This window comes from Melospiza melodia, chromosome 1 (genome assembly GCF_035770615.1).
Source record: "Melospiza melodia melodia isolate bMelMel2 chromosome 1, bMelMel2.pri, whole genome shotgun sequence".
Lineage (NCBI taxonomy): Eukaryota > Metazoa > Chordata > Aves > Passeriformes > Passerellidae > Melospiza > Melospiza melodia.
This window is the reverse complement of record NC_086194.1, coordinates 22,367,955-22,391,401: the sequence shown is the minus strand read 5'-3', so window position 1 is coordinate 22,391,401 and position 23,447 is coordinate 22,367,955. Positions and strand designations below refer to the sequence as shown.

Below are 23,447 nucleotides of genomic sequence, written 5' to 3'. Positions count from 1 at the left end.
GAGGTGGTTTTGATCACCCTTCAGGTTGTGCCCTGCAATTGTGTATGTGCTGTGTATCCCAGATTTACATATACTTTAAATGAGAAAGGTCATGTCTGGCTCTTTCTCATTTACAGGATGGAGAGACAGCATTCAGGGACACTTGCAGGTAATGCTGGGGTTACAGGTAGGAAAACTTGGCAGTTTTGGTCAAGGGTGGGATCCACTTAGTTTTCACTAGGGTTTCAGTTCTCCTGCAATCAAATCCATTAGCTCTCATGCCAAATGTTGCTTCCCGCTGAAACTTTCACAAGAAACCAGTACACACAACAGAGATTTTACTGCCAACCCCAAATGAAGCCATGCACCTCACCTGCAAAAATTGTGATTTTTGAACAGAAAGCAAGATAGAGTAGCCATTTTGTGTCTTTCTGTCCTGAAAGCTAAAACTAAGAGTGTGTGGAGACCATTCTGTGATTCACAACAAACACTGTGGCAGCAAGAAGACATCTGGAAGCAGTCCCTGCAGCCTTGGGCCTACCTGCTCCCCTCTTGTCCCTAAACAGCAAATGTTGGCCCACAATAAACTGTGCAAAATGTGTCACCTGGTCACACAACTAAACATTTTTCAATTTTGAGTGTCATTTAAGCTGAACTCAAGGCAGGAGGCCCTGACAGATCTGAACTGTTCACGAACTGTGAGTGATTCTCTTTTGCAGACTGAAATAATGTAATGAAATTCAATTAACATTCAACCTGGTGAAAGCATCGCAAGCCCAAATATAGACCCTATCAATCCAATCTGACCTTTGCTGCTGTGGATACAGCTCTTCGTATGCCGTCATCAGCCCAGATCCTACATTAGGATCTTCTGGTGTGGCTAAACATTTTAAAGTCATCTCCTTTTTACAGCCACAGATGTGCACACATGTCCTCAGAGAGAGCAGCAGCAGAGGGGAGAGGAGGCTCATGGAGGGACTGCAGAAGAGTCAATGGTTGTGGCTTGAGCTGTCACTTGGAGCAGTGAACTGTGCCTCAGAAGCAGGCACTCACATGCTTCAATGAACCCTTCTCCCTAACTCTTGAAGCAAAACCCTGATCCTGACATCAGAAGGCATTTTTTCATTATCTGCAAACAATAACAGTATTTTGCTTTGGTAATACAGAAGAGGCTTGTTAGTTTGTTTTCTATTTTAAGCACCATCTAGAGCTGTCTCAGCAAGAGCTTGCCAAGGGCTGGTCGTGGCTCTGGCCCCAGCTGGATGCTCACAAAAGAAGGTAATGGAAATGGTCAACTAAAGAGGAACTGAGAAAAAGTCAAGGACACAAAAGAGCATTAGAAATAGGAGGGAAATGACAGCCTACTGTCTCCTCCTTCCATGCCCCTTCTTGATGCCCTTCTGATTTAGGACGGCCCTTTTCCTTCTGGTTATGTGCTCCGGGTCTCCATCTAAAAAACCCTTTGTTTGTAAACCACTTCTGTGTTTAAGTAACTCATAAAATACAACATATTGCAAATACTTGAAACAAATCAAATGTAGGCAGCTCAACACTTTAGAAGGTGCCTTCCAGACTTTTTTCTTTATAATTATCTACAGAAATACCATGTTTGGGGTTTCTGGCAGTTTTTTTTTCTGATTCCATCACGGCTCCATCAAGTCTTTTAGATTCAGTGAGAATTCTGAGTAATCCTTAACCATATTTCAGAAGGTCAGCCTGTGCAGTGGACACTGTAATTGTCAGTAACAAGAATAAGCAGTAGTAGCATATTCATAAAATAATGTCCCTTACAGCAAAGCTAAATTCAGGGAGAGGCTTCCTGCCTGATTTTATTGCTGAGGTTACGTGGTTATAGCCTGGCACACAAAATTAAAATCTAGACTAGACTTTAAGCAGGAAAATGAGAGTTTCCTTCACAGATCATATCTTCTTACAGATGAGAATCCCACACTAGGGAGTTTTCTGATGCCAGAGACACCAGCTACTATTATTACTATCATTATAAAAAGTAATTATGTGAAATCCCCATCAGACTTGTAGGCTAGAAAAAAATTACCAGGAAATCAGGTGTTAGAGATACAAATTATGATTTATATAGGGTATTTTAAGTAGATGGAGAAAATCTGGGTGATGACTAATATCTCTATTTTCTGAAAATCTGCAACTTTCCTAGAAGGCTTTTTTGTCATATTTCCTAATTCTATTTCAGCTCTTCCTACAACAGCACTAGTCATCAACATATTATTCCTAAAACTATAAGGAAACAAGCACAACAGCAGTATTACTTTCAGGACACATTTAAAAGGACAGAGAAATCAAAGATGATTATCAACATGAATATTAATCAGCTAAATATCTGCTGTAAATGTCTTATCCTGGCACTCTGACTAATAAAGTACAATACCAGCTGGACAGTGTGACTTCAGCTCTATGTTCTAGTTTAACCAGTAAGATCTGTTTCATTCTGTTTGGGAATAACTTCACAGGCCCAGGCTAAAAACCCAGCCACAAGATGTTCTGACAAACCATTCTTAGGAACAGTCTTTTCCTGCCCATGCTATCATTAAGCAAAATTGCACCTAATTTTTGTGGAGAAACTGTTTGTTCAACTTCTTGTAAACCCACAGCAACTCATCTCAGGAGATCTGATCTTGTGCCTTCCATAATGTGTCTGCAGAATACTTCCCCATGATTACCTCATTTAATTGGGACAATTCAGATTTCTAAATTTATTCTAGTTGCTCTCTGATTTCTAAGGGGAATGGCTGCAGGCAGTGATTAGTAAGCTTCTGTGGTGCAAAAAATTTGATTTATGCTACATCTCTGCTGATATGTAGCCTTTAAAACTCACATGGGTCAGCTTAATCCTCATCTACGTGCCAAAAATGCTTGGTTTATCTCAAATACAATTAAAAATGTGACTCATTGGTGTAACAGCTGAATACCCTCAGGAGCAGGGCATACTCTCCTCAATTTAATCTAGTTACTAAATAAAAATATACTGATAGTAAAAAATGAAAACCAAATTATGAGTATGCAGATTTTTAACCCTGTTTATCTAAACCATTTAAAGAAACCTGTATTAAAATAGTGCTATCTTCATATTCCATCAATGTGTTTGTTTATGGCTACCACAGGGCTTCTGATACAAAAACCCTGAAAGACAGCTATGGGATTATGTTATGGTGAGCAGTTCTTGTCCTTGCCTGAACAATAAAGGTCAAGAGGCTATTTTTAGAAAAGGTTTTTGGTAATAAAGCACACCTCAATTCTTATGTGAGTTTGCCTAATTTCAGCTTCCAGTGACCTCTGGTCATTATCAGTCTTAGTTGGCAAACCTAAAGGACGTCCCACACAGAGATTTTGCTCCATATGCAGTGATGTGGACCTCATGATCAGGTAAGTGTTCAGCTGCTCCCTTAAACTGCACAGCCTGAGGCTCTCTAGAAAGAACCGGGCTTAGATCATCTCAGTTCTAGAACGTGCTTGCTGAACTGCAGACACCAGACCTGGACCCTGTATCCCAGCACTGAAACAACCAGACTCACAGTACTCCCTGCCAGAATGCCCAGGTACCAAGAGACTTGTCTGATACCAACTGGCACTATCAAATCAACCTCCTGTAAGCCCTGGATTCTTGCATTAGGGAACTTTTCAGTTCTGAGGGCTGAACAGCCAAAGTTTACTCATTTTTCCTGTTTGTTCACTGGAAACCTTTCCTGCAGCTTACTCTGTCTGTGATTTATGAGGTGTTGAAAACAAACAGAAAGGGTTTTAAAAAGTAATCATTTTATGGTGTTTTAAGACTTTGGGACATTTTTAGTTCTAAAAATGACTACATTCTTACACTGCCATTTAATGTCTGCCATTGTTACTATTGGAATAAAAGTTTTTCATTAGTACCCTCCCATCATATTTTTTTCCAAATGCACACTGCACACATTTAGCATATGTTTCTGTCCTGTTGCACTTTTATTAGGTCTACTTTTGTAGCAAAACTATTAAGATTCTATTTACTTGTTCTTACCATCCTTCGCTGTTTTGGCTGAAGGTTTTGCTTATTATTCTTTTGATTTGTGTTTCTGTAACTATCTTCATTTTTTATATGTCAGCTTACAGGTTCATGGACTTTGTTCATGCATTTGTCATAAGTTGTCTTCCATTCTCTCCTATGCTGGCTCATTTTTTCAGCTGATGCAGAGATCTGTATCAGCTGTGGGACTGTGTCTTTTGGGAATATACCGCAACATTCTCAGTCTCTTGATTCATGTCCAACAGGGGCCCAGCCTGATGCATGGTTTTTCTCTGTAACTTGGAATATACCAGATAATGCACACACTTCCCTTTCAAAAGCAAGTTATATTTCTGGTTGAACCCTACCTCACTTGTAACAGATTAATTAGCAGTTTGACAATTAGAGCACAGAGTATATTCTCATAAATTTAGTTTTCCAATTAAAATATATAAATTATTTCATTGCAGGCTGAGGGTAAAATACCACTACTTTTTAGTCTTTTTTAATTTAAATTTTAGTATGCACTATATAAGACAGTAGGTAGAGTCAATGTGTAACAAAACTACTTGCTTCAGTAAATTAAAATTCTATTTAAGTTAATAGTATTTTATTAGTGATAAATATGTCTCATGCCCATAAAACACTATTCGCCATAAAATGATGAGAAAGCTACTACAAGCTATAGATGATGGTGGGAACGCATGCACTACACACACCCTTTTCAATGGCTTCATTAAAACATTCAGAAAAAGAATTGTAAATTGCACATGAAGCCAAAAACAGACATCAAAATGCAGCAAAAGAAGAGGGGCCCTTTGCACCTAAGTAACTTGTATTGACTTATACAAGATAAGAGTCCCAAGATATTTGTATATGCTGGAACAGCTCTAAAAAATGAGAATTATAGAATTAATTTACAAAATACCTAAAGTATGGTCCTTCTGTGTTTTTATTCACATCTTCTACCCACTTAGCTACATTATATTCTCTTTTGAACCATGGGTTTAAATACCTGCAGAAAGCAATGGAAGGAACAGAGAAAGCAGAAGAACAAGAATAGAAAATCTGAGAACACACAGCACAAGCTTAGCAAGGATGTCTTCATCCCCCAAGTGCAAGTGAATATGGCAAATCAATCAGTATGGATTTGGGTGAGGACTAGGCAATGTGTACAACTGCATGAGAAAATCTGACCTACGACAAGACTCATATGTTTGATTAATCTGGAAACTCTTTGGGATACATCATTCATTTATTGTCTTAATGGTAAAATTCACTCCTATGCAGAGGGCCAGCATTAAGCTCATGGTTTGAACTCCCTCATGATCCCAAAATAAGGATGAAGGGACATTTTGGCTTCAGTCATGATGTTTGCTTGCCGAAGACACACTTTTGCATCCATCTAGATAAATTGCAAGATAATGGCTGAAAGACCACAGAATCTTGGGCTTGACCCTTTTTACAGGAATGAATTTCAGCCTCATCATGTTAAAAGGTTTGATTTTTTCCCAGTATAGTGACAATTTTTACACTTACAGGCAAACAACCCTCTGATTTTTCAATGTTCATTTAGTTTGGCTTTAATGGAGGTAGGCTGCAGAGTTATCTCACATTTTACAGAAGCAATATTGACACCAAAACCACATTTTTTAGGAAAAAAAGTCTGAGTTGTCTACTCATATTAGTTACATGAAAAATTATGAAATAAAGATGATATTTCATTATCTGACAACAAATTACTAAGGAAGAAGAAAACTTTTTTGTAACAAATTTTCCCAATAACAAGATAAGCAAATTCCTCCCCTTCTGTCATGTCAACAAAAAAGGCAGATGCAGAAAATAGGAGTCTGCCTGGACCAATTTAAAGCTTGTTCGTGTTAGATATAAACGGCAACAATCAAATGATTATTTGTGATCATCATTTTTATACAATAGAAAACCAAGGAAAATGGGAAAGAAAATTCCTCTTTAAGTTATTTTTGATACTTCTGGTCCAGTTCTTGCCACCCTTATTTATGGGAGTGACTCCAATGACCTCACACATGGGAACAGGCCTTGCAAGTTACTGCTCAGATGAATAAAAGTTGGGCCAAATCATGTCATTCAACACCCTCCATATTTCAAACAACAATGACAACAAAAGCAGCAGTACTTTTTCAACCTCTTTTGCTCCTTTTTTGCTCTGGAACGTCTCCTCCCCGCCCCGCGCAAGCACAGCCACAGCTCTCAGAAAGGACTCGCCCTCAGCCAAAAGTGCTTCTAAGAAGCTTCCTCAGCTCGCTTATCTATCAGGAATCGGGAGTGCTTTATGCTTTCCAGCTTGGGGTCTCAGAGAAAGAAAACACCAAAAGTGATAGCGCAGCAGAACAGATGAACCACAAGTGAAGCAACAGGCTGATGCCAGTGTCACCAGGAACTAGTAAACTTCTGCTTTAGCTTTAATTGTACATTTTCTTGTACTTGCTGCAATACTTTAAACTTGCCCTTTTTTCAGTTGAAAGGGTCTTTTGGTAACCATGAAACACTCCCAATCTGGCTTCCTGTATTAGAAAACAGTGTAAGGTGCTATCAAAGCATGCAATTGTTGCACAAACATGTTGCAGGGTTTCCTGGGTCTGGGTGTATTACAGACCATCATTCACCTCCCCAATCCACCCGTTACAAAAAGGTTAAACTCGAGTTACTGCAGACCGCTACATGACACCATTGGAAAGCCCTCAGGCTGATCTTTCTGGCCACATGTCCATTAGTAATGGCCAGAATGCACACTTCCTTTGAGTGAGAAATTCTGCTTTGAAACAAGGTGTCCTTACGCATAAGCCCAGAGCTAGACCGACAGCTCGACTCAGGCTCGTAGCGCAACATGCAACAAGGCAAAAGACCTGGGCTCAAGAGTACTGGTACTCCTCAGGCTGGCGAGGAGGAAGGGTAGCTAGCGCTGCATCAGCAGGAGCACCTCCAAGCAGTCACGGTGTTTTGCCACAGAGAAACTATCGGATACTAGGGAAGGGACTTGTCACAGGACAAAATGGCAGCCCAGAATGCAGGGGCAGGTGAGACTGACCTGTGATCCCGACTCCCTGTTTGGGGGTGGTCAGAACCCCCTGGGCTTATGCCTTGGGCAGGGATTTGGTGGGCGAGAGAAAGCCCAGGCTCAGATGCATGGGTTACCCGGCTGCAAAAAGACAATATATAATAGAAAGTCTAAACCAAAGACGTTCGTATCATGTATTACAACGAGGAAGTCAAATGCTTATAGGAAAAGCAGTGCAAATTAACCAAGGACTGAATTGCTGGGACCTGTTTTAACACAAGCTCCCAATTAAACTGTCAACTTATTCAGAAAACTGTCATCATTCCTGGATAATTCTAATGGATTTTAATAGAGAGCTATTTATCAGGCCATTTCATCAGCCACGTTTCTGAAAAAGCATTTGGCCTGTTGGCATTCCTTCCACATGTAATGAACCATCTGCCTTTAGTAAAGAATAATTATTTTGTTATCAAACATCCAAAAACAATTAAAAATGTCTCAAAATATCTTTAGCAGTCTCCTCAGAGCTCTATGCTTAGCATAAGCCTTGTTCATGTACGCTAGGTCCAAGGATCACACAAAAGTGTGAGCAGGACATTTTTCAGGAGCTGAAACCCTGTCAGTGCTGCTCGTGAGGGCTGCAGACTTAAAACCTTGCTCAGTCCTTAAGAAATTTTGTTTAAATGATTAATGTCACAATTCTATTTGATTTTTGGCTGTATACAAAAAACAATCTGTGCATAATGTATGCAGTTACTGCAGACCATGCATACAAGTATCTTTGAAGGGAACCACACTAGTGTGGTTTTTAAAAAAATTGAATTCTGCACAAGGCATGGCATTAATAAACACAATTTTATAATGGTTAACTACAGTCTGCTAATTACAGGAGACCAACACTGTTATCCTTTTTCTTCCATATCAACAAGTATGCTTTATTGGACTCCTAAGGGCCATACAAGCTGACTTTCTAAATACTGCTTCAGAACAGATTTCAATATTATTCTGTACTTCCCAGACAAGGTAGAAAGGTAAATTGGTCTGGGAAAAGCCTCCATGTATTCTGCAGCATCCTCAAAGCAGCTGGTGTTGTTTTGGTTTATTTTTTTCCTAAATGATGAAATGCTGGTCACAGTTGCATCATTCTCAGTCCATTTTCTCTCCTTGCAAAAGAAGTTGTCCCTCTAACCAGAGAACTAATTGCCCTCTAATAGCCCTGGCAATTCTCTCCATTCCCCACTGAACTGACACAGCCTGAGGATCATTCAGTGGGAGCTCTCTCTCCAGCTGGTGACAGGACTGCCCAGGAGACTTGGACAAGCCATTCAGGCCTGTGCAGTCCAGGACAGACCCGATCAGGAGAAAGGGTATTTTCCTGCCTGGCAGGCCTCTCCCAGGAACACACACACTGTGCTTCATCCCCAAAAGGTTGCTGCATGGCCCTTGGGAAGTACAAGCCTCCTCCCTGTAGCATCAGGGCTGCTGCTGGGTTAAGACACCACCATAACAAGCAGCAAAAAGGAAAGCAGAGAATTAGAGGGAAATTCAGGGGCACCTTTAAAAGAGAAAAAAATATACAGGGAAATATATTTCCAACTCACAATATCTCTGTTTGCCTGCTTATTTAATGCTTCAAAGGTCTCAGAGGAAATCTCATTTGTATTTTTGGCAGTTCGGCCAGACAAATTTTGGTTTTATCAAACTATCTCATGCAAGGAGAAAAGAAAATAAGCAAAATAACATTTCAGTAAGAGTTTATCAGCACAAAGAGTACAGAGACTCTTGAGATAAACTCCTCCAAGGGCTAAAATTTCTGATTCCATGATGCCATTTTCACCATGCAACGTTATAATTGCAATGTGCATCGAAGTACTGTTTTTGTAATTTGTAGCATAGGGTTTTCTCTAGGAACCCTTTCTGAGCCTACTCACCTTAAGACAGTGCACTGCAGGTGAAAGAAAAGTTTCAGAACAAACTCAAAATCCCCAAACCAAAGAAAATGGGGCCCAGAGAGCAGTTAGCATTATTAGCTTCCAGCAGGGTTGCTATCAAGCCCATTAGCCCATCAAGGTGCAAAGTTAGTAGTCATGATATGGGGAAGGACACTGTCACTACCACCATGGCCAAAGAAAGGGCCATTCATGTTGGCTGTAAGTGCTGTAAGAGCAGGCCAGTGCTTCTGACAAGCCCAGAGGTTTCCAGCCACTCACCACTCATTCACAAGAGGGGCCTGAACCAACAGGCTTAAGTACATAAGAAAGGCTCTTCCTGTGTGGGGAGTATTGCAATGTGGGCTCTTTAGGAAATGTAAACAATAAATCAATAAGCCAGAAACTCTCAGCTGTAGAGGAAAAGTCTGGGGATCAGTCACTTGGTAGAGACTTTAATTACCCTTTTATCACAGGGTTTAGTCAAGACTGGCTGTTTCAGGCTTACAATGGCAAACTTCAAGGTACTCTCAAAGCAGACAGATACCTGTCCTACAACCTCCAGGAAAGTATGCAGAAATACAAATCTCTGACTCTGCAATGGCCCAACCCAAGGTGGAGACAAGGGTAGGAAACAGTCAGGTTATCAGAAACTCAGTACTGAACCAGGATACACTCAGCAATGGCAGTTTACTGTAGACAAAAGCCTGCAGTGATGGTGCAGGCTGCCACCATCATTGGGAATTGCTATGGGAACGACTGTGAGGAAGCCTACATGAAAAAAGAAAATTAATAGTTAATTTTTAAAGAATACATTAAAAGAGGTTGAAATACATTAGCCAAACCATTTACCAGATTATCAGCAATCAGAATGGGCCACAGAGCAAAAATGCAGCTGTCTACTTTTCAGTACTCTTAATTTCCATCTACAAAACACAAATATGAAAACTCTACTTTTGGCTTTGCTTTTTTTTAAATTCAGACTTACTCAGTTGAATTAGACCGTGGCCTAAATCTTTTGCCTCTGACTTTCTTTCTGTTTCCTCCTATATTACCTGAAAGAAATCAAAGGACAAAGACAGTAAAACAACTTGAAACTCACCTGCCCCATGCCAAACTGCATATTCTTTTTGCATCCATAGCAAAAGAGCTGCTACCTTTAACTTTACGCCATTAACCTTTAACTTTAACCATTTAAATCTCACAGGTCTGTTCCACTTGATTTACCTCAGACACTTAGGTTACCTTTCTCTACTTTTTGCTGCAACTGTACAGAGCAAAGAACTCCTTTATTTCAGCTGTTATTTGACAAATTCCCTACACTTCAAGAAAAACGCCTAACACTGCCTGATAAAATCACAGAAGCTGGCAATAGTGACTAGATTTCTTTCTCTTTTTCATGTTAGCTCACACAGGAGGGAGAAATTAAATGTAATTTCTTTGTGACAAAGTACTGTGCAAAAAAGGCACTTGTAGGGTGCTGCTAAATTCTAATTCCAAGTTAATAACAATTAGCACAATTTTAAGGAGTCATGCTGCTGTCCTAAGATCAGCTAAACTTCCAGCAGAGTACCAGTGGTCCAGAGGCTGGTTTCCACTGTGGCCAGCACAGTGGTTCACACTTACCTTGCCAAGAATTACTCCTAGGCCTCCCATTTTCACAAATGTCTGAAATATGTTTTGTGTCTGGGATCCTTTCACTCCAGGAATGAGATAATCCATTTGACCTGGAATAGGAGGGCTCAGATGCAGTTATTGTTAAGGGTATTGGCTCACATCAATGTTAGCTCAGTGGTTTGGTCACATTCCCGAGGCCAGTGACAAAACACAGCCTAAGGTCTGTCTGCACTAGCAGAGCATCCAGGATTTCTGGTTAAACTCTGCAGTTACACCTTGCAGCTGTCCCTGCAGTGGCTCCATGTGCCCACATTCAAGAGCCAGGCATCAGCACTGCTTTCTCACTCGTCTGCTGTGGAATGCACAAACAGCGGCGCACACCAGATTTCCTTTGGATTTGCAGCTCTGCCTCAGTTCCTAGATGGAAGATGCCCTTACTACTGTGCTCATTTCAAGGCTTTTTCATCTCACATTCAAGCACATCCCACCTGCAGGCTGCCCACTCCCTCCTTATGCTGCTGCAGGAAAGCCAGGACAGCTTCCCTCAACCCACTGCTAGCAGTCGCAGGGGCTCAGGAGTTTGTGACGGGCATCCTCCCTCCCACCCAGAGCTGGTAGTGCCAGGGGAGAGGTAACTCTGCCTCATTTTTGCTAATTTTGAACGTTTATATTTTATCAGCCAATTGCTGCAGTATATACTTCTAATGCTAAACTCAAAGCCAAAGATAGTCTTTTTATCTAGATGCTTGGTGCAAACTGTTTTTTCTTTCCTATTGCACTCCCTTTAAGAGCCAGAGATGTATGTGGTGATGTCCAACATGTGGGGTTTTGCCACAGGCTGCCTCTTGTTGAACTAGAGCTGCTGCTCAGCTGTTTGCCACGAGATCTACAATTGTTTCCAAAAGAGAAGAGGAAATTGAAAAATCCAAAATAGACACATTACAAAGTCTTGCTTAAAAGAACTGTTTTTGTAGTTTTTAAGTCTGGATACTTGCATTTTTTAGTCTCTGATTTCCTTGGGAGCATCTGAGAGATGCTCTTCAATTTCCAGAAGCTCAGGCTAATCACAGCCACACTGAAGTGAGCCCAGGGTTTCATTAATTCAAACTTAATCACATCATGAAAGGTCTGAGAAACAACAGATCCACTGACAGATTTTCAAACACTTCCTCCTCCTCCTCAAGGTCACTTTCAGGTTCAGGAATGTCTTGCTATATAATGGTTTTGATGTTTGCTATTTCATAATAGCAAGAGTTATCATAAAGTTATATCTTAATCCATGAACATCCTCTGAATACCAGCTAATATTCCATAGTGCTTTCCAGCATGGAGAAGCCCCGGCAGCTGATGGCCCAGCCACTCTAACATCTCCCAAGAGATGCCATCCATACCAGCACACAGAGCAAACCAAAACCAGCTTGGAAGGTAGGAGGTAGCACTCTGGGAATTCAAATGGAAGGACTATGTCAGCTGTATCACAATGTTAATGGAATATTTGTCAGACTTACTTTTCCAGACTTGACAGTGGCACAACATACCTGAATTGGTGGTGGGAACAACAAAACTCTCTAGTACAGACAGACCTTAGAAACCATTAGCTTTTTGGAACAAATACTAAAGAGAGACACATGAAATAAATGAAGTATGAAAAGAAACACAGATACTGCATGAAAGAAGAAACACATTAAATTACAGTATTTAAAAATAACTTTTTTTTAAACTAGTATTTAAACCTGATAGACAGAGCTATGAAAACTTGCTTTCCCAAGACTTTGTTTCAAAATTTTAATCAAATTTAAAAATATTCTCTAACAAAAACAGTGCATCATTTAAGATTAATGCTTGCCTCCTGAAAAAAATAAACAACCCACACATCCAAAAAGCTGAATTTGAAAATTAGAGATAATTAAGTAATCACTACTGGAGTTTCCCTTATAACATAATCATTCATTAACAAACTGAATGAAGTTGTATATAAGATCAAGCTGCTATATCAAAATAGCAAATGTCACTACATATGTGTCCCTTCCATACATGTCTCTTTACTTTAAATGAAATAATAGCAAAGAAAATGGATTCATAACTGCACAGTTGTAGGCTGCTAAGTGGGACAAGAATTGAGAATTGCAGTTTTCCTGTGAAGCACTTGATGACTGTCAATTCCTCTAGGACAAAGCACTTCTCATAAATTCTTTTATAGTGCTAGCTAGACATTTTCATATAAAGAATCCTTAACTGCAGAGGAACAGTGAGCATCATGATCTTAGCAATTACAAATGGCTCTCAATGCTTTTAAATGAATCTTCCCTTTTAAATTTTGAATTTTTTAGGCAACTGGAACAATAAAGGAATTAGTGAAATCTGATCAAGGGCAAAATCTAATTCTCTTTAATCTAATGGCAGCAAGCAGAAAAATGCAGAAAGCCTTTGTAGAATTATTTTCTAAGATAACACTTGGTGACCATTTAGTATACTACTCTAGTAAGTGAATAAAATGCAATCAGTATCATCTTTAATATGAGACAGCAGAAGTCTAAGTCAACATACTGGATTAATGACACTGACAAATAAAGATATAAAAATAACATTTATATTTAACATTTTATGTTTATAACTATTATTGAAGAAAGACAATGCTCCTTTTCTTTGATTACATGACACTGATTTTAAAAGTTGTTGGTGTTTTATTTAATTTTTTTTCAGCCACCAATTATTATTACAGTCTACTTCAAATCAATTCTTAAGCAGGGATATTATGAAAACTTTATTAAACAAAAATTGATTTACAATGCAAAGATTTTTTTATTCTGGCCTAATCATACTAATTAGCAACTAGGACACAGGAGAAAAATCAGTAATCAAAGCAAAAAGGATGCTATTTCAAACATTCCACAAAGAAAGAAGAAAGAGTCAAACCTGCTGCAAAACAATGAAATGTTCTGACTAATGGAATAATGGGTGATGGAACAGGTAGAAATCTGAAAATGCGACAGAAAAGCAGACCTCTTCTTAGAACTAGATGCAGAGTTTGTGCTGACTCCAGGAGGCATGTCGCTATAAAAAGAGTCGGCCTCTCCCGGCTTTTTTACATAATCTCCCTGGGGTATTTGTCTGAAGTGTAATAAACATTGTAGAGTCAGAAAATATGACAGGAACTAGAACGCACACAAACATGCATGAACATTACTTTAAAAGAAAGAGGCAAGGATAGCAATCCTTGAGAAAACCTGTTAAGCACACACGATAAAGCTATTAATAAATAATTCAACCATCAGAGAGAAAAGTCCCACACGCTTCTGTTATGTGCAGAAGAGTGGATTATGTGGTTTTGGAAAGAAAAAACAAGGAAAAAATTAACTCTGATCACAATTTTCAAAGTGAACAGTTAATGATTCTTGAGACACTGGATAACTGGTCCAGACATTTCAAATAGCTCATCATGCTGGCTGCAAAAAGCACCAGTACAGAGCCTAAGCTGAATACAGGCCTGCATCAAAGAGGAGCTCAGGAAAAGTGAATGGTTTTTTCCTTCTGAGGTAGATGCATTTAACTTTTGTGATCATGATAGAATTCAAGAGTAGCAACCTGTTGAGTTGTTTAAATTTCAGGAGGATAAAAACCTCCAGGTTTTTAACTGAATTCTTGTGTAAGGGAACTAACATCAGTGTCAGAGATCCTCAGCTACTCCTGATTACCACAGTAGTAGACTCAATCTGCCAAGACACACAACAGTAATGTAATAGTTTATCCTTTTCCAGAACTAGAAGCTCAGTTACGGTAAAAAAAAAAAAAAAAAAAAAAAAAAAAGATAAAACAATCTGTGCATTAGAAAGTTCTAATCAAGTTATGCAAATTTTTTGCAGATGGTGAATTCATTGCCAGCAGAGAATACCTGCCATTGCAAATATTCCAGTTATAGTTCCACCGGGTTTAAAAAACCTCCCAAGTACAAGTAGTTACTTTGACAGTTGACTATTTCATAATACCAGCATCAGTATTTATTCAGCCTCACACTTTCCAAGATATTTTTGCTACAGTCTGCTCCTATCAAGATGCACACTTATCAGGTTGATTCATATTCAGATTATGTCCAACTACAGACCTAAACTGGGACCTCTCCATTCCGTATCTGGATTTCTAATGCTTCTGAAGTATGTAAAGTATACAACTATATGGCACATAAACCATTGGTGCAATGCAGTACTTCCAGTCTCCATCTTCTAAGACCTCTGGAGTTTCAGTTCTTGTCCCATTCCTCAGCTGGCACATGGGTGTGTTCAGAGTTGGCTCAGTGTGGGTGGCTCTGTCCCCAGGGTTCCTCTAGCAAACTGCTCTCTTGCTACTCCATCAGATATAACTTCTCCCATGTATAGCTGTGCCCTTTAAAGCCACATATTCCAGCTGGCAGAATCCTTGCTAATTGGCTGTACCTACCACTTTCAGTTTATTTGTTTCAGTTGCTTATTAGTACCAAGTATAATCCTTATGTCATGTTCAAAAATATTATACTGACTTGTATTCATTCTTATTTAAGGAGTAATCTTTCTTTATTTTTTTCTTTTTTGTTTTTAAGGACTGTCCAGATAATCTGGTGGATATGTTTATAACATTTAAGGAACACTCCCTGTACTTTTCCAAAAATATTTTATTTAGAAGCCAGCCTACAGAGCTCCATTTTATGCATGAAGGAGATTTAGTTACTAAATATTTTCCTCATCTTTAAAATGATGGAGTCCTCCATTACCTTCAGAAGCCTCAGCTTATGTTCGTTCCCACTCTGCCTGTGCTCTCACACACAGCTGCAGACTGGCTGCACACTCACAGCTCTCTGGCCATAAAGTAATTTCTGGAGATGAAGATATCTGAAGAAGTTACATTCTCTAGTATTCCAATGTAAACATAAACGGGGTGGACTCTGTTTCAAGATTTTTCTGCTCTGTCCTCAGCCAATACTGAAACATCCACAGCAGAATGACTTGATGTCCATGATAGTCTCCATTTATAGATACATCAGCTTCCACTAAGCAGCACCAAACCCTTAAATTCTGCCTTCCTTGAGCTGGGTAGCATTCCCTACCCACCAGCCCCTGCATAAGGCTTGACTTCAATAGTGTTGCCTTGCACTTGTTACTGTACCTGTGGCCTATCTGACCCTGGAGCACACAACCAGCACTTGACAGTGCTTGTCCACTATTTATAAATATTTTGAGCCTGGCAGAGAAAGCGCTACACAAAGGGAAATGGAGAACAAGCACAACGGGTAGCAGCAACAAACAAAGCAGCAGCTTGGACCAGAAGGCAACGACACAGGCAGAAAACAGGGGAATTTGAGAAATCCTCTTATCTGTTGGGGACTGGGAGAGGAAGGAGCCAAGTCCTTCCCACAAGACCCCTCTGCCAGGCAGATGCCTGATCAAAGGGAGGTGGTCTTCCAGGAGCCAAACATAAGTCACTAGGAAAATGGTTTATTTTTGGCCACAAGCTTGAAATGCTGAAAGCTCAGCCCTGTGCTGAAGCCAGTACTGTGCTTTAGCTATGAATCAATTGAACAGGGTGACAGGAAAGAATGGGCTCTTTGTCCATACAGCAATTTAATTGCATTGTATTTTTAACTGCAAAGCAGCTCCAGGAATTAATTTGTCTCAAAAGGCTCCTGAACATCATGTTAATATTAATTATTCAGATCTTAGCCTCCCAAGAATACTTTCGTCTCTAATAGCTGATTTTCAGTGTCTCTTATTGGAAATATTCTCCTGTTTTCCTAAATAAAACAGTCTATTGCAGAAGTATAAAAAACATTGGTGTTGCTACTGAGTCCAGTGAAATCAGGATTTCAAGCAATGCATTATAGAATTCTGATTTCATATATCACTCTAAAATATGATAACCCATCTCAATATTTTCTTTGTAGCATGTAAATGAGTGAAAGAGAAGAAAAGCTATTTTCAGAGACTTCTAAGATACATTCCACTACTTTTATCACATACCTCTGTCTTCTGTAGTTTCTTTCCATATAAACAGAAGAGAAAGGAAGAAGAATGAGTTTTTAGTATGCAGGTACACATGGTCAGTAAGACCAAAAAAATGTAAAAAGAAAAGCACTGTCTACAGAATGAAAATTTTGCTCAAAATATTTCTACAAAATCACTCCTGAAATAAGCATATTTACAAATATACTACATCAGAATAAACTGCCAGAAGCTGAGGGTGATATACCAAGACAGCATAGCCTACTTTTCTACTATCCTCATCTTCATAGTTTTTATTCCAAATGCTTCTTTCCTTAAGTATTTCTGAGCTGCCCTCAGCCTACCTCAGTCTGGCAAACCAGCAGGAGCTGTGCTTTTTATGCCAAACCACTGGGGCTGTGCCCCAGCCACAGCACTGCCTGCAGCTCAGCCTGCCCTGCCCTCCAAGCACAACAAGGACCTAGACACAAATGACTTCAAGAGACAGTTTCATCCAAACACAGATGATAAACTCAGTACCTTGAATCTTTTTTACTACAAGCAAAAGACATAAATCCCTCTGGCTTTATACGAAATTCGCAAAAGAATTAAAACTAAAAAAGACTAATCAGGCTAATATAATCCATTTTGCCTCTCAGTGAGCACTGACATCTCTACACCAGGAGAGAACTTGAGCCTTATTTGCAAATTGCAGATCTTTCCTACCAAAAACTGTGCTTGAATTAATTTCAGGTTAAGCCCAACTAAAAATAATTATCTATTTAATGAAGGCTGTGGTTGAATGCTTTGCTGACTGACTGAGAGCTAATATTGCTATATTTACTTCATCATGAGGAAACATTTATAATTTAATCAGATCATACTCCTGCATTTCCTTTGTCACATACAGTAAAATCATAATCTGATCATCTAAAAAAAAGAAAAGAAATTACTAAATGAGAAATAAATTTCAAATTTGGATCAAGCTCTCTAAAACCACATACAAATGTAAGAATTGCTTGAAAAATGTTAATACAATAAACATGTTACTGTATAAATATCGTTGAATTTGGATTTTTTAGATTTTTTGAATTGGTCTTTTCATAACATAATCAGCTATCACATGAAATACACATATTTTGAAATTCTATAAAGAAGAACAAAATATACTTACTTGTAACCCCAAGCAGTTATTCCTAAAACGAGAGCCAACACTAAAATGGTGCCAGCAATAGCCCCTATTATTATATTTGTGCTAACCACGCCTGGAAACACAAGAAAGACGAAAAATATACATGGTTTTAGGAGAAAAATACACAAAACCAGTGAATGCATCATGTTTCAAAAATCAGCTTGAACAACTTTCACTAGGCTGATTGTGATATGTTCCTGAAGCATAGCATGGACATATAAAGATCATCTGTAAATCAAGCTTTGACTTCTGTGTCTGTTTCCACTAACTGAATGCTTGTTACACAGGAAACCTATGCCAGGTATCCCAAAACAGTATTATCAATATTAAACTGCTGTAGATTACATCCTTACAACCTGCCCTAACAAATCCATGGAATAAAAGTGACTACTTGTTTGGTTTTGTTCAGATCCCTTCCACAGCTGAATAAATTAATCAAATGAAGGATTCTGGAAGATGTTCCCCCACAAGAATTTCTAATGACCAGCATTTACAAGCTCATTTTTCTACAATATATCTTTCTTTTGTACCCAAGAATAAAGCAGAATAAAAACTTCCACTCCAAAAGTGTAAGTCAGGCATTACCTGACTACACTACATCTAGATGTGGAATGTCCCAGTAACCTTTTGTTTGTCTAATCTTATCACTATGCTTAAGGCCACCCAGATGATTGGGACAAGTATGGTGGAACTGGACCCATTGATACCAGTTCTCAAAGATGCACTGGCTGAGGCTTCATTTACAAACTTTTTTATACTTTACAGTGCTTCTGCTGTGGGAGGAGAGAGGGGAATGAGGCTCCTGATTCTGCAGCATGTTGTGTACTAGCTGAAAGAGTAGGAGATCTAGTTTTGCTTAATGAACTTTCTTCAAATCCAAGCATTTTCAATAGCTAGTAAAAATTACAACAACATACCTTTATTGATGGCATCCTTATCAAAAAATAGATCATCTTTGATATGAGCACTGCAGTCATCTCCTCCCCAAAATCGGTCACAGACGCATTTTATTTCATTGCTACAAACCTGCAGTCAAAAGTGTAGCTCAGAAAAAAAATCAGATTATTCATCCATTCCCGTAATTAATACCTCAAATATAGGTACAGTGATAAAGCCCTAATTTTACTGCTCACAAAATTTTGCAAAATAATTTTTAATATATAGCAATTTTTAATTTATGTTAGGTATAAATGAATTAAATATGCTATTATGTTTTATATAAATAGACGTAGTGCTTATTCAGTACAGACTTTAACATATCTATATTTAATAGAAGCATTTATAATTGCTTTAGGAGACTGACTTAATGACTTTTTTTTTTCAAAATATGATGAAGTGCATTATTTCAGATAAATAAGGAAGTTTTAATCCAGTATACAAGACAAAAGACATTATGAGAGAACAACTTCCCTGATCTCAGCTCAGTCACAGGGCCCTGGACACTGTGTCAAACTGTGTGAGGGACAAGGGGGCTCTCCAGGGCCACGGCAAAGCCACAGACTGCACACCGAGCAGAGAAACTGCCAAGAGCCAGCTCTCTGCCCTCTTTTCCAGAGTAAAGGAGCTCTCAGCCCACAAAATACAACATCATCAACAACTTTATGAATCTTCTTGGCTATTTATGTAATAAAGAGGGAATTAAAAAGAACAAGTCTCTGGAAGAACAGAGACCCAAGTTTCTCAGTTCATAAAACCTTTGTATTTATTCTCCAGCACATTCCCTGAGGAAATATCAATCAAGTTAGCAAAAGTGAGCAAAAACATTGATTGATAAAACTCTGTAAAACTAATACATACTAACTAAGACTCATTGTTTAAGATGTCTGGACTGGAATGCATTATATTTAGTTATGTGCCTCCTTCCCTTTTCACTTTCAAAAAGTTCTGCAGTTTTACGACGTCTAGAGTCACACTGACCTTCCTGAAAGGCCCAGCCAGTAGACTACACAAGGCCAGGTACTCAGAAAAAGCAGCAAAAAGCATTGAAGAGTGCAAGAACCTACCCCATGTCCTGAACAAATCTGGCTGTCGGTGGTGCCCGGGCAGGTGCTGAAGTTGAAGGCCTCGGTGGGGAGGCAGCGATGGTCCAGGCACACCATGTCCGGCCCACACGGCGTCCCGTTCTCCACATAGCCCAGGTCCGTGTCCTCATCGAGCTTCACATGGCCACCACTGCAAGACAGTCAAGAGAACCTTGGAAACTTGTGCTGTGGTTAGATGGGGCTGCTTGAGGAACTGGGCCCAGGGCTGCTGCCTGCGTTTCTGTGCTGCACAATGCCCAGGAGCAGGTAAGAGTAAATGTTGGCTCAGTGACCTCACTGGGCCTGAAACAAACCTAATCAGTGTATCTACATCAAACATGAAATCATGAACACAAGGACCATTTTACCTGTGAAACAGCTTGAGTTAGACAAAACTCAATTTACTTGTTAAGACGTCATTTCGTCTTACAGTTGTGTGAAGCTATCAAAATATACCACATCTATAATTAGAATTCAGCTACAATATAGCAATGAATTAGGCTACCAGTTAACTTTGGCAGCGCAGGCATAAGTCTAAGTATTCTGGGTACGTGAAGTACTTGGCAAATATTAAAGAATGTATAATCACAGGGCCTGAGAAGAGCATTACCTCTCTAAAGGCAAAATTAACTATTGAGGGGACTGCAAAACTGCCCCACAGGCAGTTAATTTTCTGAAGCTTAACAAAGGTTGAACTGAAATAATGGTTATGTGTTAACAGGAAAAAAAACAATGGAAACAGTTTTTCTCCATTTAAGAATGAGAAAGCTGCTTTTCTGTGCAAGATGGATATTATTTGTTCTGTTTTCAGGATTTCCAATTACCTGCAATTGTAGACTTTTCCATAGTGCAAGATTGATGTTGTGATTTCACCATCAAGTTCTCCAAGTCTGGGCACACTGGATATATTGGAGCACAGAAGGTATCCACAAAGCACATCCCTGCATTGAAAGAATAAACAGACACTCATAAAAAAAAATTCAATGACAATGGACAATCAAAAATATGACCACTTGTTTGGTAACCTATGTGTTATTCCTTGATTTTCTCCCACTGACAGTAACTCCCATAAATGATGCTATTTCCAAAGAAAATTCTTCCCTTGTAAGATAGATTTGGAAAACTCTGTTTTTATACCACATTATCAAACATCCCCTGAGTAATAACAAGCAAAGAGCTGTCAAGAACAAACCACATCAAATTGATTTAATGATCTATTAAGATAAAGTAACCGGTCCATAGAGAAGCAACAGTAGATACTGGTTCTATAATACACTCTCATAGGACACATATGTAGGGGAACTATAGACACCAAGTTGAATTAAACTGCTGAAGGGACTTCACTACTCATGTGTGGAGACTTTTGCACTGACAGAATAGAAGGGTCTGACATTTCCCATATTACCGAAAATTTTTTACTTATGAATTTGTAATGGAACAGAAATAAGGTTACCAGAGTTTAAAAAGTGGGAAAGAACAATAGTTCACCTGTAGGCAGGACTAGAAATCAAATGTCATGGACAAAATGGAGAAATTTTAAAAAACAGTTTGATAAGGACAGGTGAAAGGTCCAGAAATTGCAGAAATAATCAACTGCATATATTCAGAATGTGAAATAATGCTTTAGGCAGTGACTTGCAGGAGCATACTTGGAAAGTTACAATACCATGAAAAGTGAAGAAAATATAGCAATGCCATGGCACAGCATAAAAAGTGAACACTGCACCAAGATGTGAAACCAAAGGCTGCTCTCCTCTGCAGTGCTAACCCTCACTGAGTACTAGGAACACTTTTGGTCCAAGCTCTCCCAAGCTCAGATGGTGCTCTCTTGTCAGGGATCATCTCTTCTTGGCACCCTACTCCCTCCAGGACTTCTTGCACAAAGGTCTGCAGAAGAAGGCCAAAAATCTGATCCGTAGAGAGGCTTTTTGAGTCTCTTCATGCCAGCTAAAGAACTGGATCAGGGGTACAAACCTCATTCAATTAGCTTTCTAAATGGATCAACTTACTGTTTATTGCACTGTACCCAAGAGTCCTTGTCTCTTCCACAGTTTCCTTTCTCAGTCCCCTCAATATTCAGCTTCTCGTAGCAGTACCTGTCAGCAGCCGTCACTTCTAAAAATAGAAACAAATCTCTTCTAAGATGATGACTTTGAAAAGCCATGTCCTGAGAAATGGGGATACACAATCAAAGCAAGCAGAGCTTCCCAGTTTGTGAACTGACACACCATGGGCAGCTGGCCCATGAAACTCTGCACAGTGCTCTTCTTGATTAAAAGTTTTATGATGCTACCACAGGACTTTTGTTAAAAATTTTTCAGATTGATGAGAATTTATTCATGAAAAATGTCCCCACTGAAATAAACTAATGAACATGAGTACAGGCTTCCTAGATGGTTATTAATGAGAACTAAAGTTTCAGTTTTCAGTCACCAGTAAGTTAACCAACACTAGAGAAAGAGCTGGAAACAAGGATGGAAAGACAAAAGGACAGGGGAAAGAAAGGGAGAGACATAGTGTTCTAGATGTTTTCAATGGTTCTCAGTATGTCCCTTCCATAATTTTTCTTAGCTAAGATAGTCTTTCAAGTCACATGCATGACAACCAACTTAGAAACAGAAACATTCACTTACTTTCACCCCAGATATATTTACATTGTCGGTCCCTGGTTTTACATCTTCCTCCAAAGCAAATACCCTAGAAAGAAAGAAAAAAAATACAGAAAATATTTCAAATTACTTGATTTTCTAAAATATGTATTTCTATAATGCCAAGATTAGTCACACGCTTTATATTGGGGCAAAGAATATGTGATTCTATCTTCTTTTCATTAAAAACATCTAAAAGTCATCTTAGCAGAACTGTCCCAGGTGACTTCCAAAGATCCTAAAACAAAATCCATAAAAAGCAATCTACAACAGCAGAAAGAATGTAAAACAAACTGAAGTCCTAATTACCTGTCTGTTATCACACGAATATCCATCCATTTTATGGATATTAGGAGAACACTATAGAAAGAGAAAACAAGTAATAGATCATAGATCAGACAAGCATGAAAGCAAAGTATACAACAAAATTAATATGAAAAACCATTTCAGTATCATTCTGGTTTTTTAAACATCAACAGATTAAACACAATTTTTATGCACCATACTATACAAAACATTCATAGTGATTTTGAGATTACAGGTGGGGCTTTTTTGTTTCATTAATAGAAGACACAAAAATCACCTGGCTGGAATTTCCTGTGCAGTTCTCTGCAATATCACAATCATTCACTGCTTCTCGACACAAAACTCCTTTAGGTTCAAACTGGGGGAAAAAAGCACAGAAAATTAGTGTCTTGGTTTCTCCATACCTTGCCTTAAATGCAATGCTTCCTTACAGTTTTATCTAAAATAAAAAATGGAAAATAGTCACGTGCTGACTGAAGTGGGAAGAGTCTCCTTTCCCTGGTGTGTATGCTGCACCACTCAAGCCATTTACGGGTGCAAGTGGTGCCACTCTCTGAGGGACCCCCTCCCAAGGGCACGGATTGTGGGGCTGAGCAGGAGAGGTCTTTCCTGGGACAGAGGAGCCCTGGGGGTGTCCAAACCAATAATGCAGTGGCTGGCAGCATCACTCATTTTTCCACTTTTCTCCAAGGAAGTATTTTTCCCAAAGCAGCTGGGATCTGCTCTCTAGAGGAACCCCTTTGGAAGTTCTCTCCCAAA

General features: G+C 39.1%; 1 protein-coding gene across 5 annotated transcripts in view; it reads right to left on the bottom strand.

Annotated features, from left to right (window-relative positions):
- ADAM22 (ADAM metallopeptidase domain 22) overlaps nt 1-23,447 on the bottom strand; it is a 73,192-nt gene that overhangs the window by 11,310 nt on the left and 38,435 nt on the right. Inside the window, exons 15-28 of one of the 5 annotated variants that reach the window (XM_063150870.1) lie at nt 22,966-23,046; nt 22,692-22,742; nt 22,368-22,431; nt 21,744-21,849; nt 20,559-20,675; nt 19,717-19,885; nt 18,631-18,739; nt 17,696-17,786; nt 16,561-16,578; nt 13,577-13,684; nt 10,583-10,683; nt 9,945-10,011; nt 7,059-7,169; nt 4,920-5,006 (exon numbers count right to left, since the gene is read on the bottom strand). In XM_063150870.1, coding sequence (XP_063006940.1) covers nt 4,920-5,006; nt 7,059-7,169; nt 9,945-10,011; nt 10,583-10,683; nt 13,577-13,684; nt 16,561-16,578; nt 17,696-17,786; nt 18,631-18,739; nt 19,717-19,885; nt 20,559-20,675; nt 21,744-21,849; nt 22,368-22,431; nt 22,692-22,742; nt 22,966-23,046 — 1,280 coding nt within the window. Of the gene's footprint in view, nt 1-4,919; nt 5,007-7,058; nt 7,170-9,944; nt 10,012-10,582; nt 10,684-13,489; nt 13,685-16,560; nt 16,579-17,695; nt 17,787-18,630; nt 18,740-19,716; nt 19,886-20,558; nt 20,676-21,743; nt 21,850-22,367; nt 22,432-22,691; nt 22,743-22,965; nt 23,047-23,447 lie in introns of all 5 variants that reach the window. The other 4 variants (XM_063150880.1, XM_063150859.1, XM_063150883.1 and 1 more) reach the window with 4 other exon arrangements.